Genomic DNA, 26637 nt, shown 5'->3' with positions numbered 1-26637 from the left:
AAGGAAATGTAAACACTGGACAAAAAAAAAAAATCAGTTTCAAAATTGGTTCCTGCAGAAATTTTATTTAAAACTTCAGAGTGGTAGGTCTGAACCAAGAGGTGAATGTGTTTGTACAAATAAATGCGATCACGTGACACACGACCTAATCACTGAGCGTACATCTCAATCAGTCATTGTATATACAGGAATGTCGTCTGCTCAATGTGGTGTGCGGCTGATTACAACAGCACTATAACTGAACTATTGACGCCGAAACCATAAATATTTTTAATTATTAAGCTTCACACTTCAGAGTTTTTCCAGGATAGACTTACATGCAACATGGCATGAAGCTCACTTTTATTTTACATCTTGAGCAAGGCTTTTAGTCGCAGTTAGGATAGGCTACCTACAGAGAGAAACAGGCATATAAACATTTAGCACCGAGACGATCGCTTCTACCACAACATTTAAGCACAAGTTACATTCAATGCACATGTAGATATACTGAATGTTTAAGACAGAACCCATGATGAAATATCAACTATAGAGCTGTGACAATAAACTAGTGCATTCTCAACCCCTTCCCTGATCGATGCCCTATCCCGCACCCACACATAAATACTGCCCTTCCCTTATCCCACCCACACCAACGCCCTGCCTCCTTCCCTCACCCGACCTCAGACCTCCACCCTTCTATCAGCTATCCATGCTGTATCAACATTGTAATGTACAAAATCTGGAATTCCTACAGCTCATTAATGCACAAAAAATGTAATAACAAAGATAACACTTACTGATGGATGATGGCCAATAATATTTACAAATATTCTTTACATAACACATCAATATGGTACTTCTGAATGAAAGATATATGTTGGTATCTATTAATCGAGATTTTCTCACATGGCTGTCATGTCAAGGTCACCAGTATACACAGATGTTACAGTGTTCAAATCACTGGGCTTACATAATCCTTTCACAATGTCAGATGGCATTCTCTTACAGGACCAATGGTAGTAAATGACCTTTGAGCTCGAAAGTGTCATCACGTTCCAGCCTTCCATAAGCCATGTTTGTAGAAGGCTTGCAAATTTCATAAAGGTGCTTTCACTACTACCGTATACGAACTGGTGAGTGGTCTTTAGAACCAGTGGAGGTAGGCCCACGAGCCTCGTGAAGCAGATGATGGAACCACACACTTCTTACATATATACAGCTTTCATCCTTTCATGTAATCGAATCCTTTATATAAATACTATCATTAAATTAACATTATAACTCTCCTGCATCATGATTTTTTTCTGGTGAATCCGAGTCTTCTATAGTTTTAGCGCTATCTGTGTTTGGATTGGTCTCTTCATTCGTGCTTGGCCGTTTTGCCTCCCCATTGTCCCCAGTCACTTGAGCACCTTCCTGATCAGTGGACCCTCCTGTGGTAGCTGTATCAGGGGCATCTGCAAGGAAAAAAGCATGTTTCCTAAGTCCTACGGTAACAGTTGGCAAATTTGCTCAGATACACAAACATACATGTACATGCATTCATACTACATACAGATGTAATTCCTTGATATCTGTATGCAGTGTGCAAAAATATTTTACATACACACCAACCATGGTCATGTGTACGGAAGACCACAGACAGGGTACGTAGACAAACTCCACATGACCAAAAGCTTGTAAAATAAGTATGACATGGAGCCAGCTTCACTAAGCACAAATAATATGTGTTACACTTACTGCCATGACAACATAAGATCTTCTCGAGATTCTGCCTTAGGATATAATCCAAAAGTGATATATAAACCTTTTCTTGGATTTATCAATGACATTTGGGGGTCATCAAATTTGGAAGAATAATGGCAATAGTATGACAATATCTCTGATTTGTTTTATATTTAACACTGTATATAAAGGTGGGTTCTCAAATTTGTCATATTTAGAATTTATGGTTCTCACGGTCTTGTGGGTCCAACAATTGTCATATACCAAGTGCTCCTACACCAAGCTGGTCACCAACTGCTTCCATGTAGTACTCTGACAGTGGTTTAACTTATACACAGTACAGATCAATCTAGTATTTGACGTCATTCAAATTGGCCACTGTTAAAATGAGGATGCTGAAGGTTTTCAGTGGAATTATAGCCTTACTCCACTTAATTCATGTGATTACATGTACATCTGACATGCAATGCAATCATATCCTACTTCCCTAAAGCATAACACGCATGAATACATATCAGCATTCAAACCAGGCCAGCCCAATCTTCTCATCACAAGACAATGGTTTGTTAATGCAACAGATTCCCGCATAAATCAAGAAGAGCATGGTGAAGTAAGACGCATCATCGTGAATAGCCCTACATCTCAACAGACCTTGCCCACATGCTAGACACAACATGAGTGCATATATAACATAAGGCTACACCGATTAAAACTTTTGTTTCACAGGCATATTGAATCTGTAAGGGTGTAAAAAAAAAATGTAACTGAAAAATCATCTATTGTGGGGAATGTTGACTGAATGAGCAATTGTTCCTTTTAAAGACATATTTATATGATTCAAAAACAGGAAATATTATGTAACATATTACAACAGGACAAAATAAATATATGTAGATGTGTTTTCAATTTTATTTTAGTTGATTTATTGGATTTTTTAGTGTTGGCTCACAACAAAACACCACATACAAAGATGGTGTCACCTTACAGACACTCATGCCCACCACATCAGGCTAGCACAGGCAATTGAAACTTCATCCCAATGGGCAATGTATGCCAGAGTTGTTTGCAGCAGTTTGCCTATGTTCCATGAGTGTGGGTAAGCCAGGAGGACTGTACGGAAGGCAAACACCACCAAAAATACATCTCCCAAATTAATTGATCATCTCCGAAATCAAATAAACATCTCCAACACCAAATAAACATCTACCGCCAAAGCAGTTAAGTGTCTTCCAAACCAAACAATCATCCCCAAAACCAAACAACATCTCAAAAGCCAAATAAGCATCTACGTCTATACCAAACAGAATATGCATTCCCCCCAAAATCTCCCCAACCGAATATGCATTCCCCAAATCAAACAAGTATCTCTCAAATCAAACAAAAATCTCCAAAACCAAATAAGCCTCTAACAAACCAAAGAAAAGTCCGCCCAGTAAGCACCTCTCAAACCAAAGTAAGGTCTGGCAAACAAGCATCTAACAAACCAAATAAGCATAAGGGTAAGTGGAGGAAGCAACTTTCGTAGAACAAGCATCATTGAAAACACCGAGGTCTCTCTCGTTCCTCAGCAATGATCGGTATTCCGTCTTGTTTGTATGATGGACGACAACTCCACCAAGCACACGGACGGCTTGAGGGAGAATACTGACCGCTTGGTTAACATTTTTTCAGTAGAATTTAAATTAATATAATTTCACAAGTTGGAGGTTAAATGTTTGGTACGCATCCAAACTGTAGTGTGGAATTTTACCATCGCCATACTAAACCAATCAATCAACAGGATTTCCCTATAGTAGCCATGCTCTTTGAAAGTTTGATTTTCTGTAGTGCAAGCTGAGTACCAGTATGATACTTTGTTGCTAAATAGGTTAGCCCACAACTGGCAAGGACTACACAACACTGCATCGTGGTGAACAATCCAATCCAATCCAATAAGTATATTGATGCAGCGAATATGAGGTTTGAGAGATGCTTATCTGCAGACCTCTTTGATTTGACAAATGCTTACTTTGAGAGATGCTTGGTTGGTTTGGAAGATGCTTGTTCCGTTCCGGAGATGCTTATTTGGTTTCGGAGATGTTAAATCAGTTTGTGAGGTACTTATTCGATGCTTAATCGGCTTGCGAGATGCTCATTTGGTTTGGAAAATGCTTGTTCCGTTCGGAAGATGTGTGTTGGTTGGGAAGATGTTTGTTCCATTGGGGAGATGTGTGTTTGGTTTGGAAGATGGTTGTTCCGTTGGGGAGATGTGTGTTTGGTTTGGAAAATGCTTGTTCCGTTGGGGAGATGTGTGTTTGGTTTGGTAGACGATTGTTCCGTTGGGGAGATGTGTGTTTGGTTTGGAAGATGCTTGTTCTGTTTGGGAGATGTGTGTTTGGTTTGGGAGATGCCTGTTCCGTTGGTGAGATGTGTGTTTGGTTTGGGAGATGCTTGTTCCGTTCGGAAGATGTGTGTTTGGTTTGGGAGATGCTTGTTCCATTCGGAAGATGTGTGTTTGGTTTGGGAGATGCTTGTTCCATTGGTGAGATGTGTGTTTGGTTTGAAAGATGCTTGTTCTGTTGGGGAGATGTGTGTTTGGTTTGGGAGATGCTTGTTCCGTTTGGAAGATGTGTGTTTGGTTTGGGAGATGCTTGTTCCATTGGTGAGATGTGTGTTTGGTTTGGAAGATGCTTGTCCTGTTTGGGAGATGTGTGTTTGGTCTGGGAGATGCTTGATCCGTTCGGGAGATGTGTGTTTGGTCTCAGAGATGCTTGTTCCGTCCGGGAGATGTGTGTTTGGTTTGGAAGATGCTTGTTCCGTTGGGGAGATGTGTGTTTGGTTTGGTAGGACTGGGTCTGCTAAGGATGCAAGCACAAGCAAATTACATGCTTCTGGTAAAACATTAAATCCCTTTCCTTATGGACCTGTTGAATGGTGCTCACTCAGAAATAGATGAAACCCTTCACCAGATAATTTACCATAAGCGAAGCCTTTCCCAATGGAAGAGCGGGAGCTAGTACCAAACACCCCATGTTATCATCATGCCAAACAGATACATATGTTTAAGTCCTTATGAGTTAGCAAGCATTTGCTGGAAGCTGCCATGCAGGGGTGTGTAATTTTATGCTTGTAATCAGACCTAACTGAGGAGTTTCTTCACTTGAAGTCATATCGGGTGAGGCAGAGTCATCTCCCTTTGTACTGTCTTCACTAGGAGGTGATGAATCCCCACCAGGGGGCTCTGGCGCAGATGTATCATTACCCTGTTTGTCTGGAGAAACCAATTTGACAGGACAAAAAATTACAGCAGCACTTAAAAGAAAAAAGTAGCTACAAAAATAGTAAAACACACACCATGCTAATTCTGGGTTTTTGAGAAGATACGTATCTCACAAGAAGGCTTTCAAGATATACTCAGCATAAAATAGGAGGTATAGTAAAACTATACTGGACTAAAAAAAACTGGACAAGGACATGCTATATTTGATATAGATAAAAAGCTTACCTAATGCTGGACCTTCTGTATCAGTTGTAGTGTTTCCTTTTGCACTATCTGTAGTGTTTTTATCCTCCTTTGTTTTTGATTTGGGAGGCTTCTGTTTGTAGGACACCATTTTGGTGATGAGATACTGCATCTCCCTGGCAACAGCCACACCCTTCTCCATGATGGCTGCCTTAGTTAAAACAGCTGCTTCATATAAAGGTGTACTGTCTTGAAGCTTCACAGTTTCATTCAACCATATCTAAAACGAAACACAAAAACACAATTCAGATGTATATATTTAAGCAAGATGAGAGGGTACTGACTAACTGATGTGAATTAGAATGGAATATCATGGTCACACTGGCAGTGTTTCAGCCATGTCTTGGTGAGAATTCTCATCAAAACCTCCTAGATATATACAGCAGAACTCTGGACTGAAGAGCATACTTCACAAGAAGGTGTATGTCATAAAACATGTCACCTGAAACTTATCCATCTAGTTTAAATCATGTTGCTCTTTCAAGTGAAAGCATACTTATCAAGTATTAAAGCAAGATAACAAACTGTTCCTCACATGTCTGAGAGCTTATAAATACTTCATATCACAGCCTATATTACCTCTGTTTCATTTAGCACTTTGATCAAAGTATCCATTTCCACTTGTGTAAAGATGTCAGGATCGCTCTTTGAGAGGTTAAGGATGCTCTCTGAGAAATTCCATCCTTGCTTGATGGTAGCCCGCAGCTCCTCAACCGCCTTAGGACGAAGCTGTAGTTCTTTCACTCGGGTGAACAAATCCTTAGCCGCTGCCTTCAATTCCTTTAACTTATCTATGAACACCTATTAACAGAGAACACAGAGATCTGTTTACATGTGTATTTTGTAGTCATACAATGTAGTTGAATACATGCAGGTGAGGGGAGACTACTCCTGCACTGCCTGTTAGCTCCCCTTATTAAGTTCCACTGTAATAAATACTCCACGCTGTTTCTTTCTTTATTCATTTCATTGGAGTGTTACGCCATACTTTTACCTAAATGACAAAGAAGCCGGCATTGGATAACCACATATATGTGTATATATGTATTTCAAATGAAGACCACTAAAATAGTCAGGAGTAGCCAGAAGATGTGATTACGCTAAAAAAAGTTCTGAAAATTGGCTTCTTTAAAACTGCTTGCTCATGCTCACTTGGCATAGAACTGGAAGGCCTTGCAGTTACGAAAACAGCTTTTGGAAAGCCTAGGCAATGAATGTAAGTATAAGAAAGCAGCTTCATGTGTAGAAGCTTTCATTGGTGATGGGCAATTGCAGAGTGATAAATTCAATAAAAATCTTGACTATGATATCTGAAGATAACTTTGACAATTCTCTTTTCTTTGCCCTTCACTAAATACATCCACAGGTGTTATTCCTTAATCTATTTAATTCATGTTGAATGACACATTCAAGAACTTTTCAAATATGACATCAAACAGGTTTATGGGTGGAGGAAACTGAGCAAAGACAAGGAACATGGCCGTACACTGAGGGTGGGGATCCAAACCTTCTGCCGTATAACTGCAGCCTAATCACCCATCATTGGTAAGCTAGGTACTGAAACTGAGCCCACATTTCATCCAGAAAAAGTGCATTTTTACAGGCAAATAAATGTCATCAAATATTACTTTTAGTTTCAAAACATACATCTTCCAGACATCCAAAAGTTTTATGGGTTAGAATATGAATTTTTGCCCAGGATAACGACTAAAGAAACTGCTGCATGTGACTGGAACTATATACGTCACTTGACTCCATCAATCTCTGGTAGGAAACAGATGGAATACATCCTGTATATTTTCATCCTACATATATCCTGTACATCATGTTATCATTTCTTGACCACAGCTACACTGTAAGTTCCACCCTTCTACCAGCAGCCTTACATCTTTTCCTGCAGAATCTTCCTGTTCATACTGCCAGTCCTCGGCTTCTATTAGCTGAGACCTCAGACTCTCCCTCTCCTCTTCTACAGAACACTTCTCATACTCATCTGTGTACAGCTTGTCACGAGTTTCAAATATGAATGACTCCAGTTCATTCTTTGCCTTTTGAAGTAGTAATTTTTCCTGGTCATTTTTCCTTAGTTCAGCCAGCCTGTTAAGTACACACAAAAGCAGAAACATTTCCGTGTAAGTTAAATCCATAAAATTGCAAACAAGAATGTATAATTTTGGCCAAACTGAATGCAGGGACCTGAAACTTGAACTTAATCTGTAACTTGTTATGGTGAAGCCATCTACCAAGTTTCAATTCAATACAGCGAACCATTTTCAAAAAAGAAGTCTGACAGACCGACAGATGGGGTGCAAACATTTTTACCCTCCTTCTTGCCCCTGAGTAACACAAGGAGACCAATAAACAACATGTGATCAAAACAGTGAAAGAATATTTTTTGGTTAAAGGTGGAGAAAACAAAGTTCAGATGAAAGAGTTCAAAAAGTTAGTTGTAAATATGGTCTTCAGTATTTTTTTTCGATTTTTCTTTAATGAGAAAAGAACACTTGAAAATGTTTGTATGGCGGATATTTGGTACCACTCCTTGATCCATATATATAAGAATTCAGATTAAATGCATATATTTAGATATAAACAATAAATTTACATTAGACATGCATCACATCCTTATTAAGAATATTATTATGCAAAGACGATATACACAAAAGAGGGCCCCAAATACCCACCATAACAAAAAAAATATTTTCAAATGAAAAAAAAAGTCTAAAAAAAATTATATAAAAGACCATATTTGCAAATGAGTTTTCACTCTCTTTCACCTGATTTGATTTTTCGGTACTTGAACCAAAACTTTTACTTTTTATGGTATAAAACAAAACAAGCCTTCAAATCCATCACGCACACAAACCTATCCAGACACTTTCCAATGTCACATAGTCCTACCATAATAGATTTTAGAGACTGGGGACTCATTTCATGAAAACTTAGTACCTAAATCACAGAGCTTTCCTATTTAATCAAGTTTAATTTATACTCTCAGCTTTTGATTTAATACCTTTTGATGACCATGGCATGCATGTACAAAATGTGCCCATTAAAGGAACGAAAAGATGCTACAATTTCAACATTTGTTTAAACACATGAGGTAACAACACATTCACCTGAGCTATTTAACGAGTATGGATAGTGTAAATGAGGTAACAACATGTTCACCTGAGTTAGTCAATGGGTATGGATAGTGTACATGAGGTAACAACATATTCACCTGAGTTAGTCAACGGGTGTGGATAGTGTACATGAGGTAACAACACATTCACCTGAGTTATTTAACGAGCATGGATAGTGTACATGAGGTAACAACACGTTCACCTGAGTTGTTCAACGGGTATGGATAGTGTACATGAGGTAACAACATATTCACTTGAGTTGTTCAACAAGTATGGACAGTGTACATGAGTTAACAACACGTTCACCTGAGTCAGTCAACGGGTATGAATAGTGTACATGAGGTAACAACACGTTCACCTGAGTTATTCAGCAGGTATGGATAGTGTACATGAGGTAACAACACGTTCACCTGAGTTATTCAACGGGTATGGACAGTGTACATCAGGTAACAACACGTTCACCTGAGTTCTTCAGCAGGTATGGATAGTGTACATGAGGTAACAACACATTCACCTGAGTTAGTCAACGGGTATGGATAGTGTACATGAGGTAACAACACATTCACCTGAGTTATTTAACGAGCATGGATAGTGTACATGAGGTAACAACACGTTCACCTGAGTTGTTCAACGGGTATGGATAGTGTACATGAGGTAACAACACATTCACCTGAGTTAGTCAACGGGTATGGATAGTGTACATGAGGTAACAACACATTCACCTGAGTTATTTAACGAGCATGGATAGTGTACATGAGGTAACAACACGTTCACCTGAGTTGTTCAACGGGTATGGATAGTGTACATGAGGTAACAACATATTCACTTGAGTTGTTCAACAAGTATGGACAACGGGTATGGATAGTGTACATGAGGTAACAACATATTCACTTGAGTTGTTCAACAAGTATGGACAGTGTACATGAGTTAACAACACGTTCACCTGAGTCAGTCAACGGGTATGAATAGTGTACATGAGGTAACAACACGTTCACCTGAGTTAGTCAATGGGTATGGATAGTGTACATGAGGTAACAACACATTCACCTGAGTTAGTCAACGGGTATGGATAGTGTACATGAGGTAACAACACATTCACCTGAGTTATTTAACGAGCATGGATAGTGTACATGAGGTAACAACACATTCACCTGAGTTGTTCAACGGGTATGGATAGTGTACATGAGGTAACAACATATTCACTTGAGTTGTTCAACAAGTATGGATAGTGTACATGAGTTAACAACACGTTCACCTGAGTCAGTCAACGGGTATGAATAGTGTACATGAGGTAACAACACGTTCACCTGAGTTATTCAGCAGGTATGGATAGTGTACATGAGGTAACAACACATTCACCTGAGTTATTCAACGGGTATGGATAGTCTACATCAGGTAACAACACGTTCACTTGAATTGTTCAACGGGTATGGATAGTGTACATGAGGCAACAACACGTTCACCTGAGTTATTCATCGGGTATGGACAGTGTACATCAGGTAACAACACATTCACCTGAGTTATTCAGCAGGTATGGATAGTGTACATGAGGTAACAACACATTCACCTGAGTGATTTAACGAGTATGGATAGTGTACATGAGGCAACAACACGTTCACCTGAGTTATTCATCGGGTATGGACAGTGTACATCAGGTAACAACACGTTCACCTGAGTTGTTCAACAAGTATGGATAGTGTACATGAGGTAACAACACGTTCACCTGAGTTATTCAATGGGTATGGATAGTGTACATGAGGTAACAACACGTTCACCTGAGTTATTCAATGGGTATGGATAGTGTACATGAGGTAACAACACGTTCACCTGAGTTATTCAATGGGTATGGATAGTGTACATGAGGTAACAACACGTTCACCTGAGTTAGTCAATGGGTATGGATAGTGTACCTTGACTTGGACTCCTTTACACTGTCTTCAGATGGCTCAGGCAAATCTAGAATCTTAGTTTTGGCCTTCAATTCATCTTTGATCACGACAACCTTAGGTTTCTTTGGTTTTTCTTCTTCCTTTTCATCCTAAAATCAAAAAGTGCACATGTTAAATATGTTTTAGGAAATTTTTCAAACAACTATCTCCACAAACACATCCATTCATTCTGACTTTGGGGTACTACGGTTACCACTTGTGTGTATGAGCTCAATGGTGTTGTACATATGTATAACACATCAACATACACATCCGTACATCTTCATATACTTATGTGTTAGATTGATCTTTCACACCACACTGGAAGCATTTCCATTATAGAGTGACTTCCCATGAATGGGGAAAAAAACTGAAGTAAAAACTGAAGTGAAAAGTAAGAGTCGATTCGATATAAAAGGGCTGCACAACATCTCCCTAGCTTCACAGCGCAAGTTTAAGATCAAACAAACCTTTTTATCCTTGCCATTATCTTCCCCATCTTTTTTCTTGTCTCCCATTTTAGATGACGTGTCTGTATCCTTGCCTTCTTCTGTTTTCTTGTCTTTGCTATCCTCTGTTTTTTGTTCCTCTGTCTTTTGTTCCTCCGTCTTGCCCTCCTTTGCCTTTTTACCATCCTCTTCCTGTTTTGCACTCTCAGTTGGTTTTTCCTCAGTTTTTTCCCCTTCTGAAGGTTTGGGCTCTTCCTCTTTGGTGTTCTCCTAAATTACAAGAATCAACCAAAAAAACATTCTTAACATTTGCTGTCTGCAAGTTATGATTGTAAATCTAAGTGTAGGCATGAAAATTGTGTATCTTGACTTGGAGTTTAATGTTGTGCTCCACAATATTTGTATTTTATTTAAAGCACTGGGCAGAACCAGGAGAGTTCCACTTCCGGACCTGAAGCCACAACATTCGACCTAGTGTCCGAAGACAACCAGGAGAGGTATGGGCCACACTTTACTTCTCTAATTTGGAACCAGATAAAGATTTAAGGAAACATCTTTTCCTAGGCATTCCATTTAACCAAATACCTCATAATAACGTTCCACATGTATGTCTGAAGACTGAAAATTATTCTGGAAGAAGAACAAAAATCAAACATTTTTTGTACAGCTTAATGTATAAACACACAGGCAGGTGACGTGTAACTTACAAAATGAACTACACAAGCTTTCAGCAGAAAGATCTAGGCAACAAATAATAACAGCCCAACAAAATAAAATATCTAAGTTAGTAACTACTTCCAAAATGGAATGAGTCAAGAGCACAAAAAATAGGCTTCTGTAAAACACCTTTTTCTGGCTTTCCTCCTTTTTTTTGCCTTTGTCTGTTGGCTTATCTCCCTTTGTTTTGGTGGCGTTGGCAGCTTCTCCAGCTTCTGCTTTTGTGCCTGGAGGTCTGGCCTATTGCAGAGGCAGGGCAAACACAGCAAAGTGAGGGGAAAATAACACAACATTCGCCAACAAACCTGCTATGTGTACTACAAGCAGTGAAACCCAGTGGCTAAAAAACATTAACAAAGCACAACAGGCCCAAATACATTCTAGACAACAAGAACTTTTACAAAGAGCATTAGACATTTTGAATAGGCGATAGTAAATGCATAAATCCATCTTCATGCTTTAATTATGGGTTTTGTTCTTAAAGATGTATATCAAAACTATGGTATAAAATGCAAAATAATATAATAGCCCCAACACCTAAAAGTCTACAATTTAAAACAAAAACACCACCAAATTGTGCATACTAGAAATCAAACAAAACATAGAATTTGAAGCTCAGCAGATATAGGTGGCAGATGTATCGGAAGATTGATAAATGCAGGCAATGATCTTTGACCTCTGTAAACAGCATTGACAGGTACACACAGTTGTGCCTACTGACCTCCTTAGGCTGACCTTTACCTTCACCCTCTGCACCGCCAAATAGTCCTCCAATCGCACTGCCTAATTCTAAAACAAACATGAGATGGAAAAGACCTTACTCAAAAAAAATCTGTATTTCAGTCTAAAAAAAATCTGTATTTCCCTACAGCAGGAGCCATAACTGCTGTTAAAGTGAGCTAAAGACTGTTGATAAGTACAGGAATAATAGCATTAGTAAATAAACATTATTTACCTGGAATTATTTGCTGATTTCAGTGCATGGCATTAGGTCTATGCATGTAAATGCATTTAACATCTGTGGCTTACTTCATATCTGACTTAAAAATATCAAAATTTGAACTATTTTGGGAGCCTTAAAAATTAAATTTTCTGACGGGCTAATAAATCTTAAAACAAAAGTGGTACACTTGCAACTTTGAGTAACAAAACTGAGCATTGTGGCAAGGTTTTACATTTTGAGTTAAGTCAGAAATGACTTTATGGAATTGGCCCAGGTATATGTTAATAATGCCTCAATCACAGGATTTGTTTTTAAACAGAAGCTAAAAATATGGAAGTTGGATTCAACTTTAATGAGCAGGTAAGACAAGAGTGGTAAAGGAGTGAAGCCATAACTTACTGGACCATGCAGATTCATCTTTCTTCTCCTCCTCAGGGTCAGGCTGTTTCTCAAACACAGACTCCACCTGGTGAGCAGAAACACAACTAGCTTGTGCAGATATTCATCTGTACTCTTTCATTATAGAAATTTCTTTCAATAAAATCCCCTACCCTTTCATATCTTAAAGTGAGTGAAACTGTAAACGCAGAGACACTGAAATGAAAGTCCACTCTCTTCACTGTTTGTCAATAGCTGCACACATACATCAGTTAAAAAAACATTATGTGCTGAACATATACTGTTCATGGGAATCTGACAGTCCTTAGCACAGTAACACAAATTTGCACTGATTTTACTCTGCCAAAAACAAACAGTTTATTTTTTTTTAACCACACTGCGACTATTTTCTGATCTTATCATACAGACAACAAGCCAATCTTTATGCATCTTGACATAAAGTTATCCCACAGCACCCCAAACAATATGTGTACTGAGAACCAATCTTTATGCATCCTGACATTAAGTTATCTCACATCACCCCAAACAATCTGTGTGTTGAGAACCAATCTTTATGCATCCTGACATTAGGTTATCCTACACTGCCCCAAACAGTCTGTGTACCGAGATACAATCTTTATGCATCCTGACATTAAGTTATCCTACACTGCCCCAAACAGTCTGTGTGTTGAGATACAATCTTTATGCATCTTGACATTAAGTTATCCTACACTGCCCCAAACAAACTGTGTACTGAGATACAATCTTTATGCATCTTGACATAGTTATCTCACATCACCCCATACAATCTATGTATTGAGAACCAATCTTTATGCATCCTGACATTAAGTTATCCTACACTGTCCCAAACAGTCTGGGTACTGAGATACAATCTTTATGCATCTTGACATAGTTATCTCACACCACCCCATACAATCTGTGTGTTGAGAACCAATCTTTATGCATCTTGACATTAAGTTATCCTACACTGCCCCAAACAATCTGTGTACTGAGATACAATCTTCATGCATCTTGACATTAAGTTATCTCAGATCACCCCATACAATCTGTGTGTTGAGAACCAATCTTGATGCATCCCGACACAAAGTTATCCTACACTGCCCCAAACAATCTGTGTACTGAGATACAATCTTATACATATATTTAAGCTATCTTACACTCTCCAGGACAATTAGACCACTTTCATCCAGTCGAAAATGTGCCTTCACTCCTTTACTTTCTGCCTCTTTGCTGTGTTTGTCAAAACTCTCTTCCACACCAGATAGCTTGACTTTGTGTATCTCACCAGAGCCCAAAGACCTACACAACAGAAAGAAAAAGAACAGGACATGGTTAATATTTATTTAAGGTAAACGACCTAACAAGTGTACTTTTCAAGCCAAATAAATGCCTCCACAAAAATGCTACTTTTGGTGGTGAATGATACCTTTTTCAAACCTTCCTTCAAAACAAACCTAAAAATACCTTTTTATTAAAGACCAACAGAACTCTCTGAATCAGGAGAAATATGCAATGCTGTCACAGGTGTAATTTTACGTCTTTTACTGTTTTTACCACTGCACTCAAAATTTCTTCTGTTACCTCACAAAGATCAAGTTTCTGGAATGAAGATAAAGGGCACAGAGCAGAAAACCACAACCTATTGTCAGGTGCCTGATACACCTTCTTACTTAGTGCTGCAACTTCACCACCAGAAGTTGAACTTAACCTTATGACCTCATTAATTAAGGGTTCCTCTCCAGCCATACAAGGGAAGGTCTGTGATTTATTTATTTGCTTATGTTTATACGGGAGAGACACAAGTGCTTGTGGTAACCCAGCAGCTATTAATGCCTTAATGTCACAGCCGAGACAGTGAGATATGACAATTTAGAAGTAAATAGTGACAAAGTAGTGGATCATCTACCTTTGCTGTTCTTCACTTAGCATATTAGTATTTCCATAGCGGACCCAAAAATGGAAGTCTTTGAAATGTTTGTTGAATGTCATGACCTTCTTCTGTGGGTAAGGATTCATGTAGCCAAACAATGTCCTGTTAACTAGTTTGGTGGTTGTCTCCCCTGACTCTGCAGTGGTTTGTCTCTCAAACTGAACCTAAAACACAAGGCATTCGCCAAATATTAATAAATCAATTATAAAAAAAAAAGTTTCCTCCGAATTACGTGGCCTTATGACATTATAATCAATTGCTAGTCATTTCTGAAGTTGTGAGAGAATAAATTTGCAAAGTATTGGGAAAATGGCAACAAGATTTTAAAAAATGTAAAGAAAAACAGAACAAATGAGTCACTATTCCACTTTTCCACAGTTTTGTCCCTACACAAGAATATACAAAACACCAGCTTAAGAAGTCAGAACACAAAAAAAGAAAAAGAAAATGAAACACACACGCAAATAGTTTACATATGAACACAACGACTATTCTATGCTCTATATAATATCCTTTGTTTCATAAGCTGTTTTACTTACAACTATTGGATAGATATTGCCTTCCTTCACAATGAATTTCTTCACCCTAAAGCCTTTGCTCAGATGAGCAGCCTGGTACACAGCCCCTGTAAGCAGACACAGTCTGGAACATTTCATAGTGAATGGTGTTTGTTTACACATAAATGCCACGGCATTCAAAAAAGTTCAAGGGTCAGGCTGCAGAAAGCTGTCCTTGCACCTGCCTACTTCAGATGTTCTGTCTATTTAAACCAACAGTAAATGTGACATAATTGCTTTCAAAAAAAGTGCCCACTTTTGAGCTCTGACCACTTTCTCTAATTTTAAACAAAAACCTTGGAATGCTCAGATGGACAGTGTCATTTAGTTGTTAGTACTTACTGGCTAACAGGCAAATGAATGGATACATCCTAATATTTGATACAAACAACAAAGGAACCTCCCTCCACAAATAATAGCTACATCCTAAAAGTCATCAAACTTTATATCCCCTCAAAGTCTGCACTGCCTTGATATGGCAACAATATTGCCATTCAGCCATCATCATTCATTCGAATGACGTCAACGCTTCTTACTTGAATCATAACATGTAAATGAGTATAAACAATAACTCACCTAGAGCTGCAGCTTCATCAGTGTTAATACTCTTCCCTAATTCTCTCCTGAGACAAAAAAAAACAAAACAAAAACACCATAAACAAACTGCAATTGAATACCTGAAGCTTGCCTGACTGAGCATTTCATAAAACAGTCATGTGATATTTCCAAACATTGACCACTAAACCAAAATGAAGTAGAATGATTGACACTGTCATACACAAATATTATTCTCCAGTTAGACAGAGCTAAGGTCTTGCCATTAAATCCACCAGAACGCCAAAATTATACTGTCATAACTACATCTTTGACATGTTTATTGTATGTGTATTGTATGTTTATTGTAAGGATTGCAGATCAGTGACTTTGTATGCTATGGAGTTGTAAATCATCGCGGTGGTAAAAGACTCTGTGGGGAGTTTCGGCAAAAATTTAACGCAGAGGTCTTTGATATTCAAATCACGGACTGTATTTGGAAATCAATCTGTGGTAAATGACCTGAAGTTTTGACCAGGGATTCTGGGCACCGTGGGAGAGTATCAGGGGTGGTTAGCGGATTATATCGACATTTCAAGAACGTAATAAACAAGCTCATGCTTCACTAAGCAGTCTGTCTATATGCTCCTACCAACAACAGTTCATGATTTCCTCAGTTAAAAATCACAATGATTTTAGTACATGCACTTCACAACGGGTTGACTGTTTTATAATTGCTATTTTGTGATAAATGAAAATTTGAAAGAAAACTCTGTGAAGACTTAACATGACAACTTAGTACCTTTACGCATGTGGAGTTATGTCAAATGTCCGTATTTAACTGCAGGGCACCTCCACGTACAAAGCTGTAGCTGAATTTCGCACACTGTAAATCAACATTTGCAAACCAGGCCTACCAGCAGACAAGATGACAATGTCAAATTGCAACCAAACCCACACCTGCACATGTGCGTTTGCAACTCTGCAGCTAAACATTTCTTGTTCATTCTGGCATAATTTGAAAGACTGTCAACTTCCACCCATAACCATGAATACTTAATTTACTTAATACTTAATTCAGTCCCCTCAAATGAAATTTTAGTTGTAAAGATTGGTTTTATCTACACTTAGATACAAAGGACTTGCAATCACCAGACTCGCAATGTAAACGTGTCTACCTACTGATCTCATGATTTTTGCTGGTGAATGGTAAAACAATGATCTTATCAATTGCTGGTGATATGTAAATCACGTCTGGGCAAAACTGCATACAGGAAATCATAAAACATTTTGTTGCTCCCGTATAAAGCCAGTGATGGTTTTGTGCAAACTATTAATATAATAACAACTCTAACAAATCCTGTCTCTCGATATGCCAAACTCACACAAAGTGCTTCCAAAAAGAGGTAAAAGCATATCATCGTAGTTTTCGCAGACCTCGCATGGAGTATGTTTTTTTGTTTAATGAGAGGTTCCCTATTTAAAAACGTGGGAAAGGGAACTGTTCTGCAATAGGAGGACAGTTCCGACCATAAAGAAACAAACTGAACGTGTTGACTGACATACTAAGTTGGAATTACATAGACACAGGGAGCCGATAGATATTTCTCAGTGAAATTCATTTTAAGCTGAAATACATTTGCACACATATTCATTGCATCATGAGGGCTCTCAGCAGACAACTGTTCACCAGATAACGGTGTGAGGTGACTTCCACATAGGCCTAGCCCGAATAATCCGTTCCTCTGCAGCGTACATTCCTTGTTTGGCGTTGTCATGCTTTCAGACAGTGTTTGGAATTTAAAGGTTTGTAATAGATATCGCCTGTCTGAATACTTTCTTCAATTTCATTCATGGGTATATTTAAAGATGTACACCTCACTGTCAGTGACTTGACCCCATGTGGTGAGGATTAGCAACCAGAGCTACTAAGTGCCATGCAGGGTAATGAAGCAGGCGGGGGGCTAATCGCACTCCTCTGTCATCCTGCCGCCAGCTCCGATCGCACAAAAGTAAACGACAGTAACTCATGTGTGAAGCTTTACGTCATTTAGTGTACTATGGGTGGCAAATGTCACTCTGTGAATGGCTGATGAAATATTGAGCTATGAGGTCAAAAACTTTGTTGGTCTTTGATATGCAAAACACCACCGACTACTGGCTGCCTGTGTATTATGGGTGGCCACTGCAACTCTATGATTGGCCAAAAAATTTAACACAGCTGGACACCACTAGCGACAAAATATGATCCCAGTCTCATAATGCCTCTCCTTACTTCTTACAAGCGAGCTAATAAAGAAGTGATAAAAATTTAAAGCAGTCTATTTCTACATCCACCTGTACACTAAGGGGTTCTGCAAATACTCTTCCTGAAAAAAATGTTTATACAGGAGGAAAGGGTTTTTTTTTGACACTAGTGTAAACCTGAACAGAGATAGTCACATTGCTCTTACCTACAGTGCAATGAAGGCACAAGAAATGCCAAAACAATAGTATTAAAAACTAACCCGCCAAGGAATTCCTTCAGTTTTTCCTGTACTTTAGGTACTCTTGAGCTGCCTCCCATCAAGATCACTTCATTGATTTCACCCTGAAAAGACAAGAGGCCAAAATACATTCATGTTTCCAGGTAAGAGGTACTTTCCTCCTAATAAATGTGATTTTAACATTCAACATGCTACAGGTTGTACACTTTAATACATAAACTGTTTCACATGATCCACAGTTATTTTTTTGTCAGATGGAAAATTACCTGTATAAACAAAACGCTAATTAAAAGTTTATCTATTTTAACAGAAGTGTCGAAGAGAAAATCAGATCCATGTACATGTAACACACAGAGCATTTGATTAACAAAATGAGTACATACCCCTTCGCACAAATGTTAAGCTGGATGACAAGAGTTCAAACTATGGAAAACCCTACCAGTGTAATTTCTGAAGCCTTCAGCGCATCTTCAATGGGCTTGGTCACACGATCAAACAGATCAGCACAAAGAGTTTCCAGGTCTGCTCGTGTCACTTTGGCTCGGAAATCTTTCTCTTCCAGTAGGCCTTCAACCTAAATAAATACATGCACGTGTGTATATTGAACGTTCTAATTCCTTGCAATCACTAAAAAACAAAAACCACTACTGTTTATTTAAAAATGTGATCATACCATGAAATTTTCAAAACAAAAATTGTACACTTTTCTTTTACTTACCGTGTCAGCTACATGTATGTATTTCCCAATGTACCAATTGAACATAACTACAAGAATACAGCTGCAGGCTGCAAGATGGATTTCACTAAATTAACTGCATAATGCCTTACATTTAAAAAGAAAATTCTTCACACCTGTCATGCATTTCCCTCAAGATTTCCCCGAACTCACCTGAGCGAAATGGTCGTTATTAGCACTCAGAACTTTCTTCACACGGGAAGCTTCTTTGAACAGTTTCCCCATTGACCTCTCATTTGTGAATACGTCTGTTTTTGTTTTCTTCTGATCATTAAAAAGCTGAGCCAGGTGCTTTCTTAAACGAAGTGTGATTTCCAATCCACCTAGAGTCTTATCAAAACTGCAATGGAAAAAATTACAGAAGTGTTTGTCAGCTGTTTGCTTATCATGGTTAGAATTCCTCCATATAAGAGTGTCAGAATGCAATTAGATATTCCTTGTAAAGTTAAGCTGAAAAATTGTCATAATACAAAAAAGCATAAGTAAAAATGACAAAATATACACTAAAGAAAATTCTAAAATTTGAATACCACGCCAAATACTGCAAACTTATGCAAGAGATGATTCTTGAAATTTTCTTCTGAGTAGCCACAAAATGAACATGGGCACAAAATCTTATTAAAATCAGGCTCTTTGAGGGGAGCCATACTGAACTTCTGGAGTCTACAAGCACACCTAAATTCCTGTAACTTACCCTACACCTTTAACAACCACCTGTGGGTTAGTCTCCACTATGGTTCCTTCTTTTGTTTTCACCACTTGATAACCTGTGCAACAACAACAGAAACAAGTACAATAAAAAGTAGAATAAAGACCAATATCTTTAGGATTTTATTCAAGTTTACTATAACAGGAACATTAGATGTCTAAATGGAAGTTCATAATACCTTTTCTTGCAGCTATTACCTTACTATGATCTGCATAGTGCTGAAAAGAGCCTTTTTTGATCAACAGGAATGTTCTCAGAACAACGATGAACCAAGTGAATACTTCAACAGGCTTCCACTGAATTGCCTCCCTTGTCATACCACAGCCAGCTATGACATAACCCTGGATTAGGTGTTGAGGCGTGACACTATCAGAGGTGGGAACTTGCCTGCTCAAGTATTCACGACGTAGGTTTTAGAATGTCAATGAAATCTATTTCCTATGGAACAGAATGTACAAAAAACTTATATTTCATTTTTGGACATTAAAAGTTCATCCAAATAGCTTAAAAAGTATACCATGTCACCAATCCTGGGATTTCAAGTTAGATTACAAAATTAAAATCTGTCTTCAACCATGTCTTCAACCAGCTTTAATATGCCACTGTAACTTCAAAATTCACCCAAAAGCCATCTTCAGATGTCCCATTTAAGCACAGCTTGCTCTTAACAAGGCGCCATATAAAAGAGAGAGTGACCATAATGGAGGTAATTTGGTAGGGCCTTTCATTACCAATATTTAACTTTGCAGTTAAAAAGTGACGAATGCAGTATTAAAGACATATAAAGCTTTGCTTACCTACAACAGTGGCTGTGGTACTTGTAGCTCCCATGTCATAGAATATGTAATACTGCATGGACGAGTTAAACTCCTTCCGTCTGAATATACCGTAGTTGAGTGCCACCGCAGCATTGTCGCTCATCAGCTGTAACACGTTCAGATCAACCATCCGTGCTGCACGAATGATGGCACGTCGTTCTGCCTGGTTATAAAATGCTGGCACAGTGATAACAATATCTTTAATTGGCTGTTCTGCAAAAGTTTCGGCATCCTCCTTAGCTCTCTCCAGGATCATGCCCAGCAACTCTTCTGGGCTGTACTCAGTCTCTCTGGACAAGTAAAAACATACAATGATAAAATATTATCTTACTCCAGACATTCTGAACAGATCCTTGCAAGCCTTAAGAGCTTTAAAAATGTTTCCTTTTATTAGGAAAAAGCTAACTAAATATCTGATTACAATATCTATGTATAAATGTATGGTACTGTTGTAGGGGTAAAATCTGAAAAGCTTCTTCAACTGAATCAAATTTATGAAATCATCAAAAGTCCATTAAGTTACAAAAATGATGCACATAATGATTATACACAAAATATAATTATGAATTAATGTGCACTTTTGTAGTATATGTTACTTTCAATGACTGTGTAGATAACATTACCAAATATTGCTGACAATTTCTACTAAGCCATGCAAATTTTGATCACAAGCATACTGGGAAGACAGCAACTCACTCGTCAATTCTGAACCTGACAGTTCCAGTTTTTTCATCTTTCACCAGGTTATAATAAGGGAATCTCTGCCTGAATAACTCAACTTCTGGGTCTTCAAATTTTTTCCCCACTAAATGAGTCAAGTACCAGAACGCTTTGCGAGGATGATTTATAGCCTGTTGAAGTTGACAAAAAAAAAAAAAAATAATAGAATGGTTTGTAAAAAGAACAGTTGAATAATGCAGTTAGGAATTTCATAAATTTTCACATAATACAATGATTGTACAGGTATGCTACACCTTTGCCAGGTACTGTGACATATCTTAAAAACTGTGGAGAAAACTGGAGTGCCCAGTCTACACCTGTGATCTTCAGATCTTGAATTAAAGGGAGACAAAATTGTTTTTGATTGGTTGACGTGAGATAAGCAAGTCCAAGATATGTCTAGTTTGAGCTGAATTTTAGGTATGGCAGATTTATTCAAGCGTGACGTGTAGGGTGAAACCCTAAATCCACAATCAGCAAATCAACATCAATTCTGTATCCCTTTCAAATATCATAATGAGAGCTGGATTCACTCACAAGCTACCACTGACAAATCATATTATAACCATTTTTAGCAATAATAATGTTCTAGGTGAATGTGCATCAAGACAAGAGTAAAGGGAGATAACCATGAATGAGATACTTACTGTCTGCAAAGCGGCATCAGAGAACATGCGCTCTCCGTCCCTCATGGACACAACCACAGGGCTTTTCCTCTGGGATTCTCTGGTAATGAGAACAAGACAACAGTAATCCAGGAAAATCTAAAACTACAGCTGGTAAATGACTTGTGGAGTACTGTCCGACTGTAAAAATCTTTGTGACAATGTTACTGTCAAAACAATAAGATAATGTAACACCAACACTGCATGTACTCACTAATATTACAGAATAAGCTCTGAAGTTTTTATTTGGCTGTTGATGGAATTTCGCCTTTAATTATCTCTCACTGTTAATTTCTGCAAAATCCCTATCTTTTTCATTTGCCAGAATAAAAAAGATTATCCCTACTAACCGACCCTATTTTTTTTAATAGAGTTAGGTTACCCCCAACAAAGAACTTTTTATGCATGGCCTTATCTACAAGATAATAACTAATTAAAAAAGTTTTGTGAGCTTAGGTTAAAAAGGTGGGACTTACCTGTTCAGTACAATCTCCATAGGTACCCCAGGCTGAAAAACATAAATACATGTACATTGAGTGTTTGAAACCATGTGTACATATAACATTCTGATAAAGTCCAGAATTAGTGTACAGTTAAGCTTGTAAAAACTATTAACTCTGGCACAGATGCCTTGCACAGAAGCTACGTTACCTCCCCTGATTTCCAATGTTTAATAACATATTCTTTGTATTCTGGGAATATTCATGAGACTGCTTTCAAATGAAGGCACGACAAGGTGCAGCTTCACTAACTAGTGACAAACCACACTTCATACAGCATCATTACTTGTTCAAAAACTTTGAGTGAATTTACTCCTTCATCATGTCAAGTAGCAAATGCAGTTTACATCTATTTACTTATTTATTTATTGTTGTCTGACACCAGGCTGAAGAATTTTCCAATTGACGTTTGGAACTGGAAAGTTACTGATGATGAACAGACATGTATACCACATTAGTGGAAGATATGTCCAGACATGTATACCACATTAGTGGAAGATATGTCCAGACATGTATACCACATTAGTGGATGATATGTCCAGACATGTATACCACATTAGTGGAAGATATGTCCAGACATGTATACCACATTAGTGGAAGATATGTCCAGACATGTATACCACATTAGTGGAAGATATGTCCAGACATGTATACCACATTAGTGGATATGTCCAGACATGTATACCACATTAGTGGAAGATATGTCCAGACATGTATACCACATTAGTGGAAGATATGTCCAGACATGTATACCACATTAGTGGAAGATATGTCCAGACATGTATACCACATTAGTGGAAGATATGTCCAGATAAGTATGCCACATTAGTGGATGATATGTCCAGACATGTATACCACATTAGTGGAAGATATGTCCAGACATGCATACCACATTAGTGGAAGATATGTCCAGACATGTGTACCACATTATCCTGATTATCCTTACCAAGGCCCACAGCCAGTGAGAGCAGGTGAATTTCCCTGCCCCTTGAACTAATAGGCCACTCCCCATCCCCAAACACGATGGGTAAAACATGTTACCTAACTGTACATGTTGTGAGTAGAGTAACCAAGGTTGCACAAACAACCTTCAGACATGCACAATAATACACAATATTTATCCGATTTGAGTTTTTATGCTGTACTCAAGAATATTTCACTTATATAACGGCAGTACATAATATGTAACATATTAACGAGACAATCGCAGTTGTCTCTTTACCTGACGATGGAGTTCTCCGGAAAGCTTGTGAAGTAGCTTTATTGCATTATTAACCACTAGTTCATTGTTTCTAAAATATATCAATGTCTTCAAGAATAAAGGACACTCATTTACATGATATGTTCCATAGATGGCAACATACAATTTAAAACATTTATGACTTTAATTCACTTTCCTTGTCATTGCGAGACAATGAAGTCATGAGGACCCAGCTAATTCCATATAGACAGATCCTAATGCCTTATTATTCAGGTCCCCCATTTCTTTATCAGCTCAGCACAATGATACAGTAGACACTTATTCCCTGTAACATTGTGTGACTGCTACAGTCAGCTTTTAATTTATCAATGACCCAAGATCCAACTACACACCAGCATCATCTCAGGCTATATTCTGTTCATCTTTATGTTCTCTGTACATGTACAAACCTATGCAGCAATACAAGGCCATTTTATCACACACTATGTTGTAGTTGTTCAGTAGTCTTGAAATAAACCATAATGCAGAGATATTCTGCATGCACATGCACTGAACTAAGAGACAACACACACTGTCAACACTGAAGAATAAAATGAAAATGTAATCTTACAGGAAAAACACATTTAGCTGATACATTTGGTCCCATTTTTGCAATTTGTGGATTTTCTGTGAAAAAACTCTCATGTTTATCAGTGAATTACTTGTGTGATAAACATCCCTCTGAACCGAAGAAGGCAAACAACCAAAAAATCAACTGAACACAGTCTCACAGGATTAAAAATATGCCGCCTCTTTGTTTAGAAGCAGTCACATGATTAATCCTTGGGAGTAGAAATACTTTATATGCAAGCAGGAGATCAGGGGGAGATAACCAAGTTTCTAGAAAGATCTATGACCAAGAAAATGGACATAAAACCCATCCAGATTTTGGCTCTTTGCTGTTTTATTTTTGGAGAGGAGGAATTTGGGGGGGGGGGGGGGGTGGGGGTGGAAGGGGGTGAGATTACAGGGGTGGTTGACAGGATGTAACTGATTAACATTTAAGTTTTGATTAGAATTCGCATGAAAATTAATTTCAGTTCATCACTTGTCCACATTTACAAAACAGAATTAAATGACTAGCATGTATACAATGTCAGTAGAACAAGACTAAAATTTTCAAAACCATAATTCAAACAGAGGAATGTATCAAATGGGACCTCGTTTGTCATAGATTCCCTTACAGTTTCATCACTGCAATTAGTTACACCTGAGGATTGGTAGGCCTACATGCTTTAACTATGTCTCAAACCTCAATTCAGCTCATATTGCATCATATAGGTTTATAATTTGCTTGTGCGGTCATGCATGCATAATCTTATTTATGTTTCTGCAATATGCTTCAATTCTACTATAGATGACCTGAGAAACGAATAGTTCACTAGCACTTGTAACTGAGCCAACCCTAACCAGTATACATGTAGCAGTCACCTGCTGCATTCCTATGGCAGATGGTCTTGTAGCAGAAATGGATAATTACCTTCACAATGGCAATTTTCAGAAACTCACTTCCCAAATCAGCTGACATAACAGCTAAGGCATCTGCAAGGGGATATGCAAAATGTTTAATTAATTTTGCGCAAATAATCATACATATAAAATGTCTGTTAATTAATATAATGCATATGCTGCATATTTATTTCCAGTTGCATGCAAAATATATCAACATAAACTAATAAACATCATTTTCCAGCTTTCATATGAATACTTGTGGTACACTAATAAAGGAAAACAATTATCAGATAAATATAATTAGTCACACTGTATCACATATAAACAGCAGAAAACAATCCAAGCTGAATTTCAAAAGTAGAAGGAAAGAAGTTCAGGTATAAACATGGCTATTTTATGTATTTAACAAACTAAATAGAGAATTTTTTTATAATATACTGGGAAACAGCTTCACATCAGATCAGACAGGAAATACACAATAACATCTTCAGCAATATGTACAAACAGGAAGTCACTGGGATAGAGGATACTCAGTATTAAAACTTAACACACAGCACTAGCTGGATAAAATATATTCCCTGGATGAACACACATATATGCTACATATTCCAAATGATATACGTGAAGATCAAGTCATCAGATTGATGTCAAAATTATTCAGGAGATTAACAGGAAAATTATTCAGAGCCTAATTACCAGAGGAAGGTATCAGGCCAAACATCACAGCCATCATGCCCAGGACAGCTAACTGTGCTTTCCACCTCATCTTCAGACAAACAACTGGTAACTTCCTTTTTACAATTCTGAAAAAGTAAAAACCTGTTTGATAGAGTTCATGCAAGTTAACACTTAATCCTACAGATGTCCATGGAACATACATAAACATGTAAATACAGAACATACTGGAGAAATGACCCCCAGATCATCTTTGTTAGTATAATGGATTAAGACAAAGTTCCTCTGACTGAAGAATCCAATCCTTCCTTTGATATATATTACCTTCACAAGGACTTGTGGAAGCAGAAATATTCAGATCAAAAGAAAAATGTCTGTTCAGATGTGTGCTTTTTAATCTTTGTAGTTGTACTGATACAGTATTTTGTTCCCCTGTACATGTCACAAGTGTGACTACATAGGATACTGAAGTTTTGCTAAAATTATCAAATGGGAACACATTTAACATTTTTAAACTTTTAAAAGATCAGAAATACTAAACATTTTCCAATTTGATAATTACACAAAACTATTTACTCCATAGAATGGTAAATCTCAATATATCTTACAACACAAATTTGTACACATCAAATGTGTCACATAACTACGTGTATACATGTACGGCAGCTGATTCTGTGGGTTAAGACGAAAACATGACTTGGAAGTGGCTTTGTGAACTTAAACCCCCTGGTGAATGTCCATGTACTTACCTTATTTGATTCAGATATGGATGCGGGACAAATTATCCCCACTACACTAGCACCTGCAATATTTTAGCTTGTGTTCACTGAACATGTGCAGCTTTC

The 26637-nt window shown here is 37.8% G+C and overlaps 1 protein-coding gene across 3 annotated transcripts; it reads right to left on the bottom strand.

Annotated features, from left to right (window-relative positions):
• On the bottom strand, positions 1-26637 carry LOC135461909 (hypoxia up-regulated protein 1-like). 3 transcript variants are annotated; one of them, XM_064739192.1, is made up of 25 exons: positions 26542-26637; positions 25814-25920; positions 25146-25207; positions 22402-22433; positions 21908-21986; positions 21237-21391; positions 20520-20830; positions 19708-19780; positions 19167-19353; positions 18717-18851; positions 18299-18381; positions 15834-15880; positions 15240-15325; positions 14677-14864; positions 13928-14069; positions 12771-12837; positions 12150-12217; positions 11558-11668; positions 10733-10981; positions 10245-10372; positions 7096-7306; positions 5789-6010; positions 5192-5429; positions 4826-4957; positions 2-1439 (listed from the first exon to the last, which is right to left on the bottom strand). In XM_064739192.1, the coding sequence occupies exons 2-25, from the start codon at positions 25881-25883 to the stop codon at positions 1258-1260; spliced, it is 3258 nt and encodes a 1085-aa protein (XP_064595262.1). In that variant the 5' UTR covers positions 25884-25920; positions 26542-26637; the 3' UTR covers positions 2-1257. The 3 variants fall into 3 exon arrangements, with proteins under 3 accessions (XP_064595264.1, XP_064595262.1, XP_064595263.1); XM_064739194.1 differs by lacking the exon at positions 4826-4957 and having other exon boundaries at positions 1-1439; XM_064739193.1 differs by lacking the exon at positions 11558-11668.

Source organism: Liolophura sinensis, chromosome 1, assembly GCF_032854445.1.
Source record: "Liolophura sinensis isolate JHLJ2023 chromosome 1, CUHK_Ljap_v2, whole genome shotgun sequence".
Lineage (NCBI taxonomy): Eukaryota > Metazoa > Mollusca > Polyplacophora > Chitonida > Chitonidae > Liolophura > Liolophura sinensis.
Note: the sequence above shows the minus strand (reverse complement) of the source record. Positions and strands in the feature narration are given on the sequence as shown.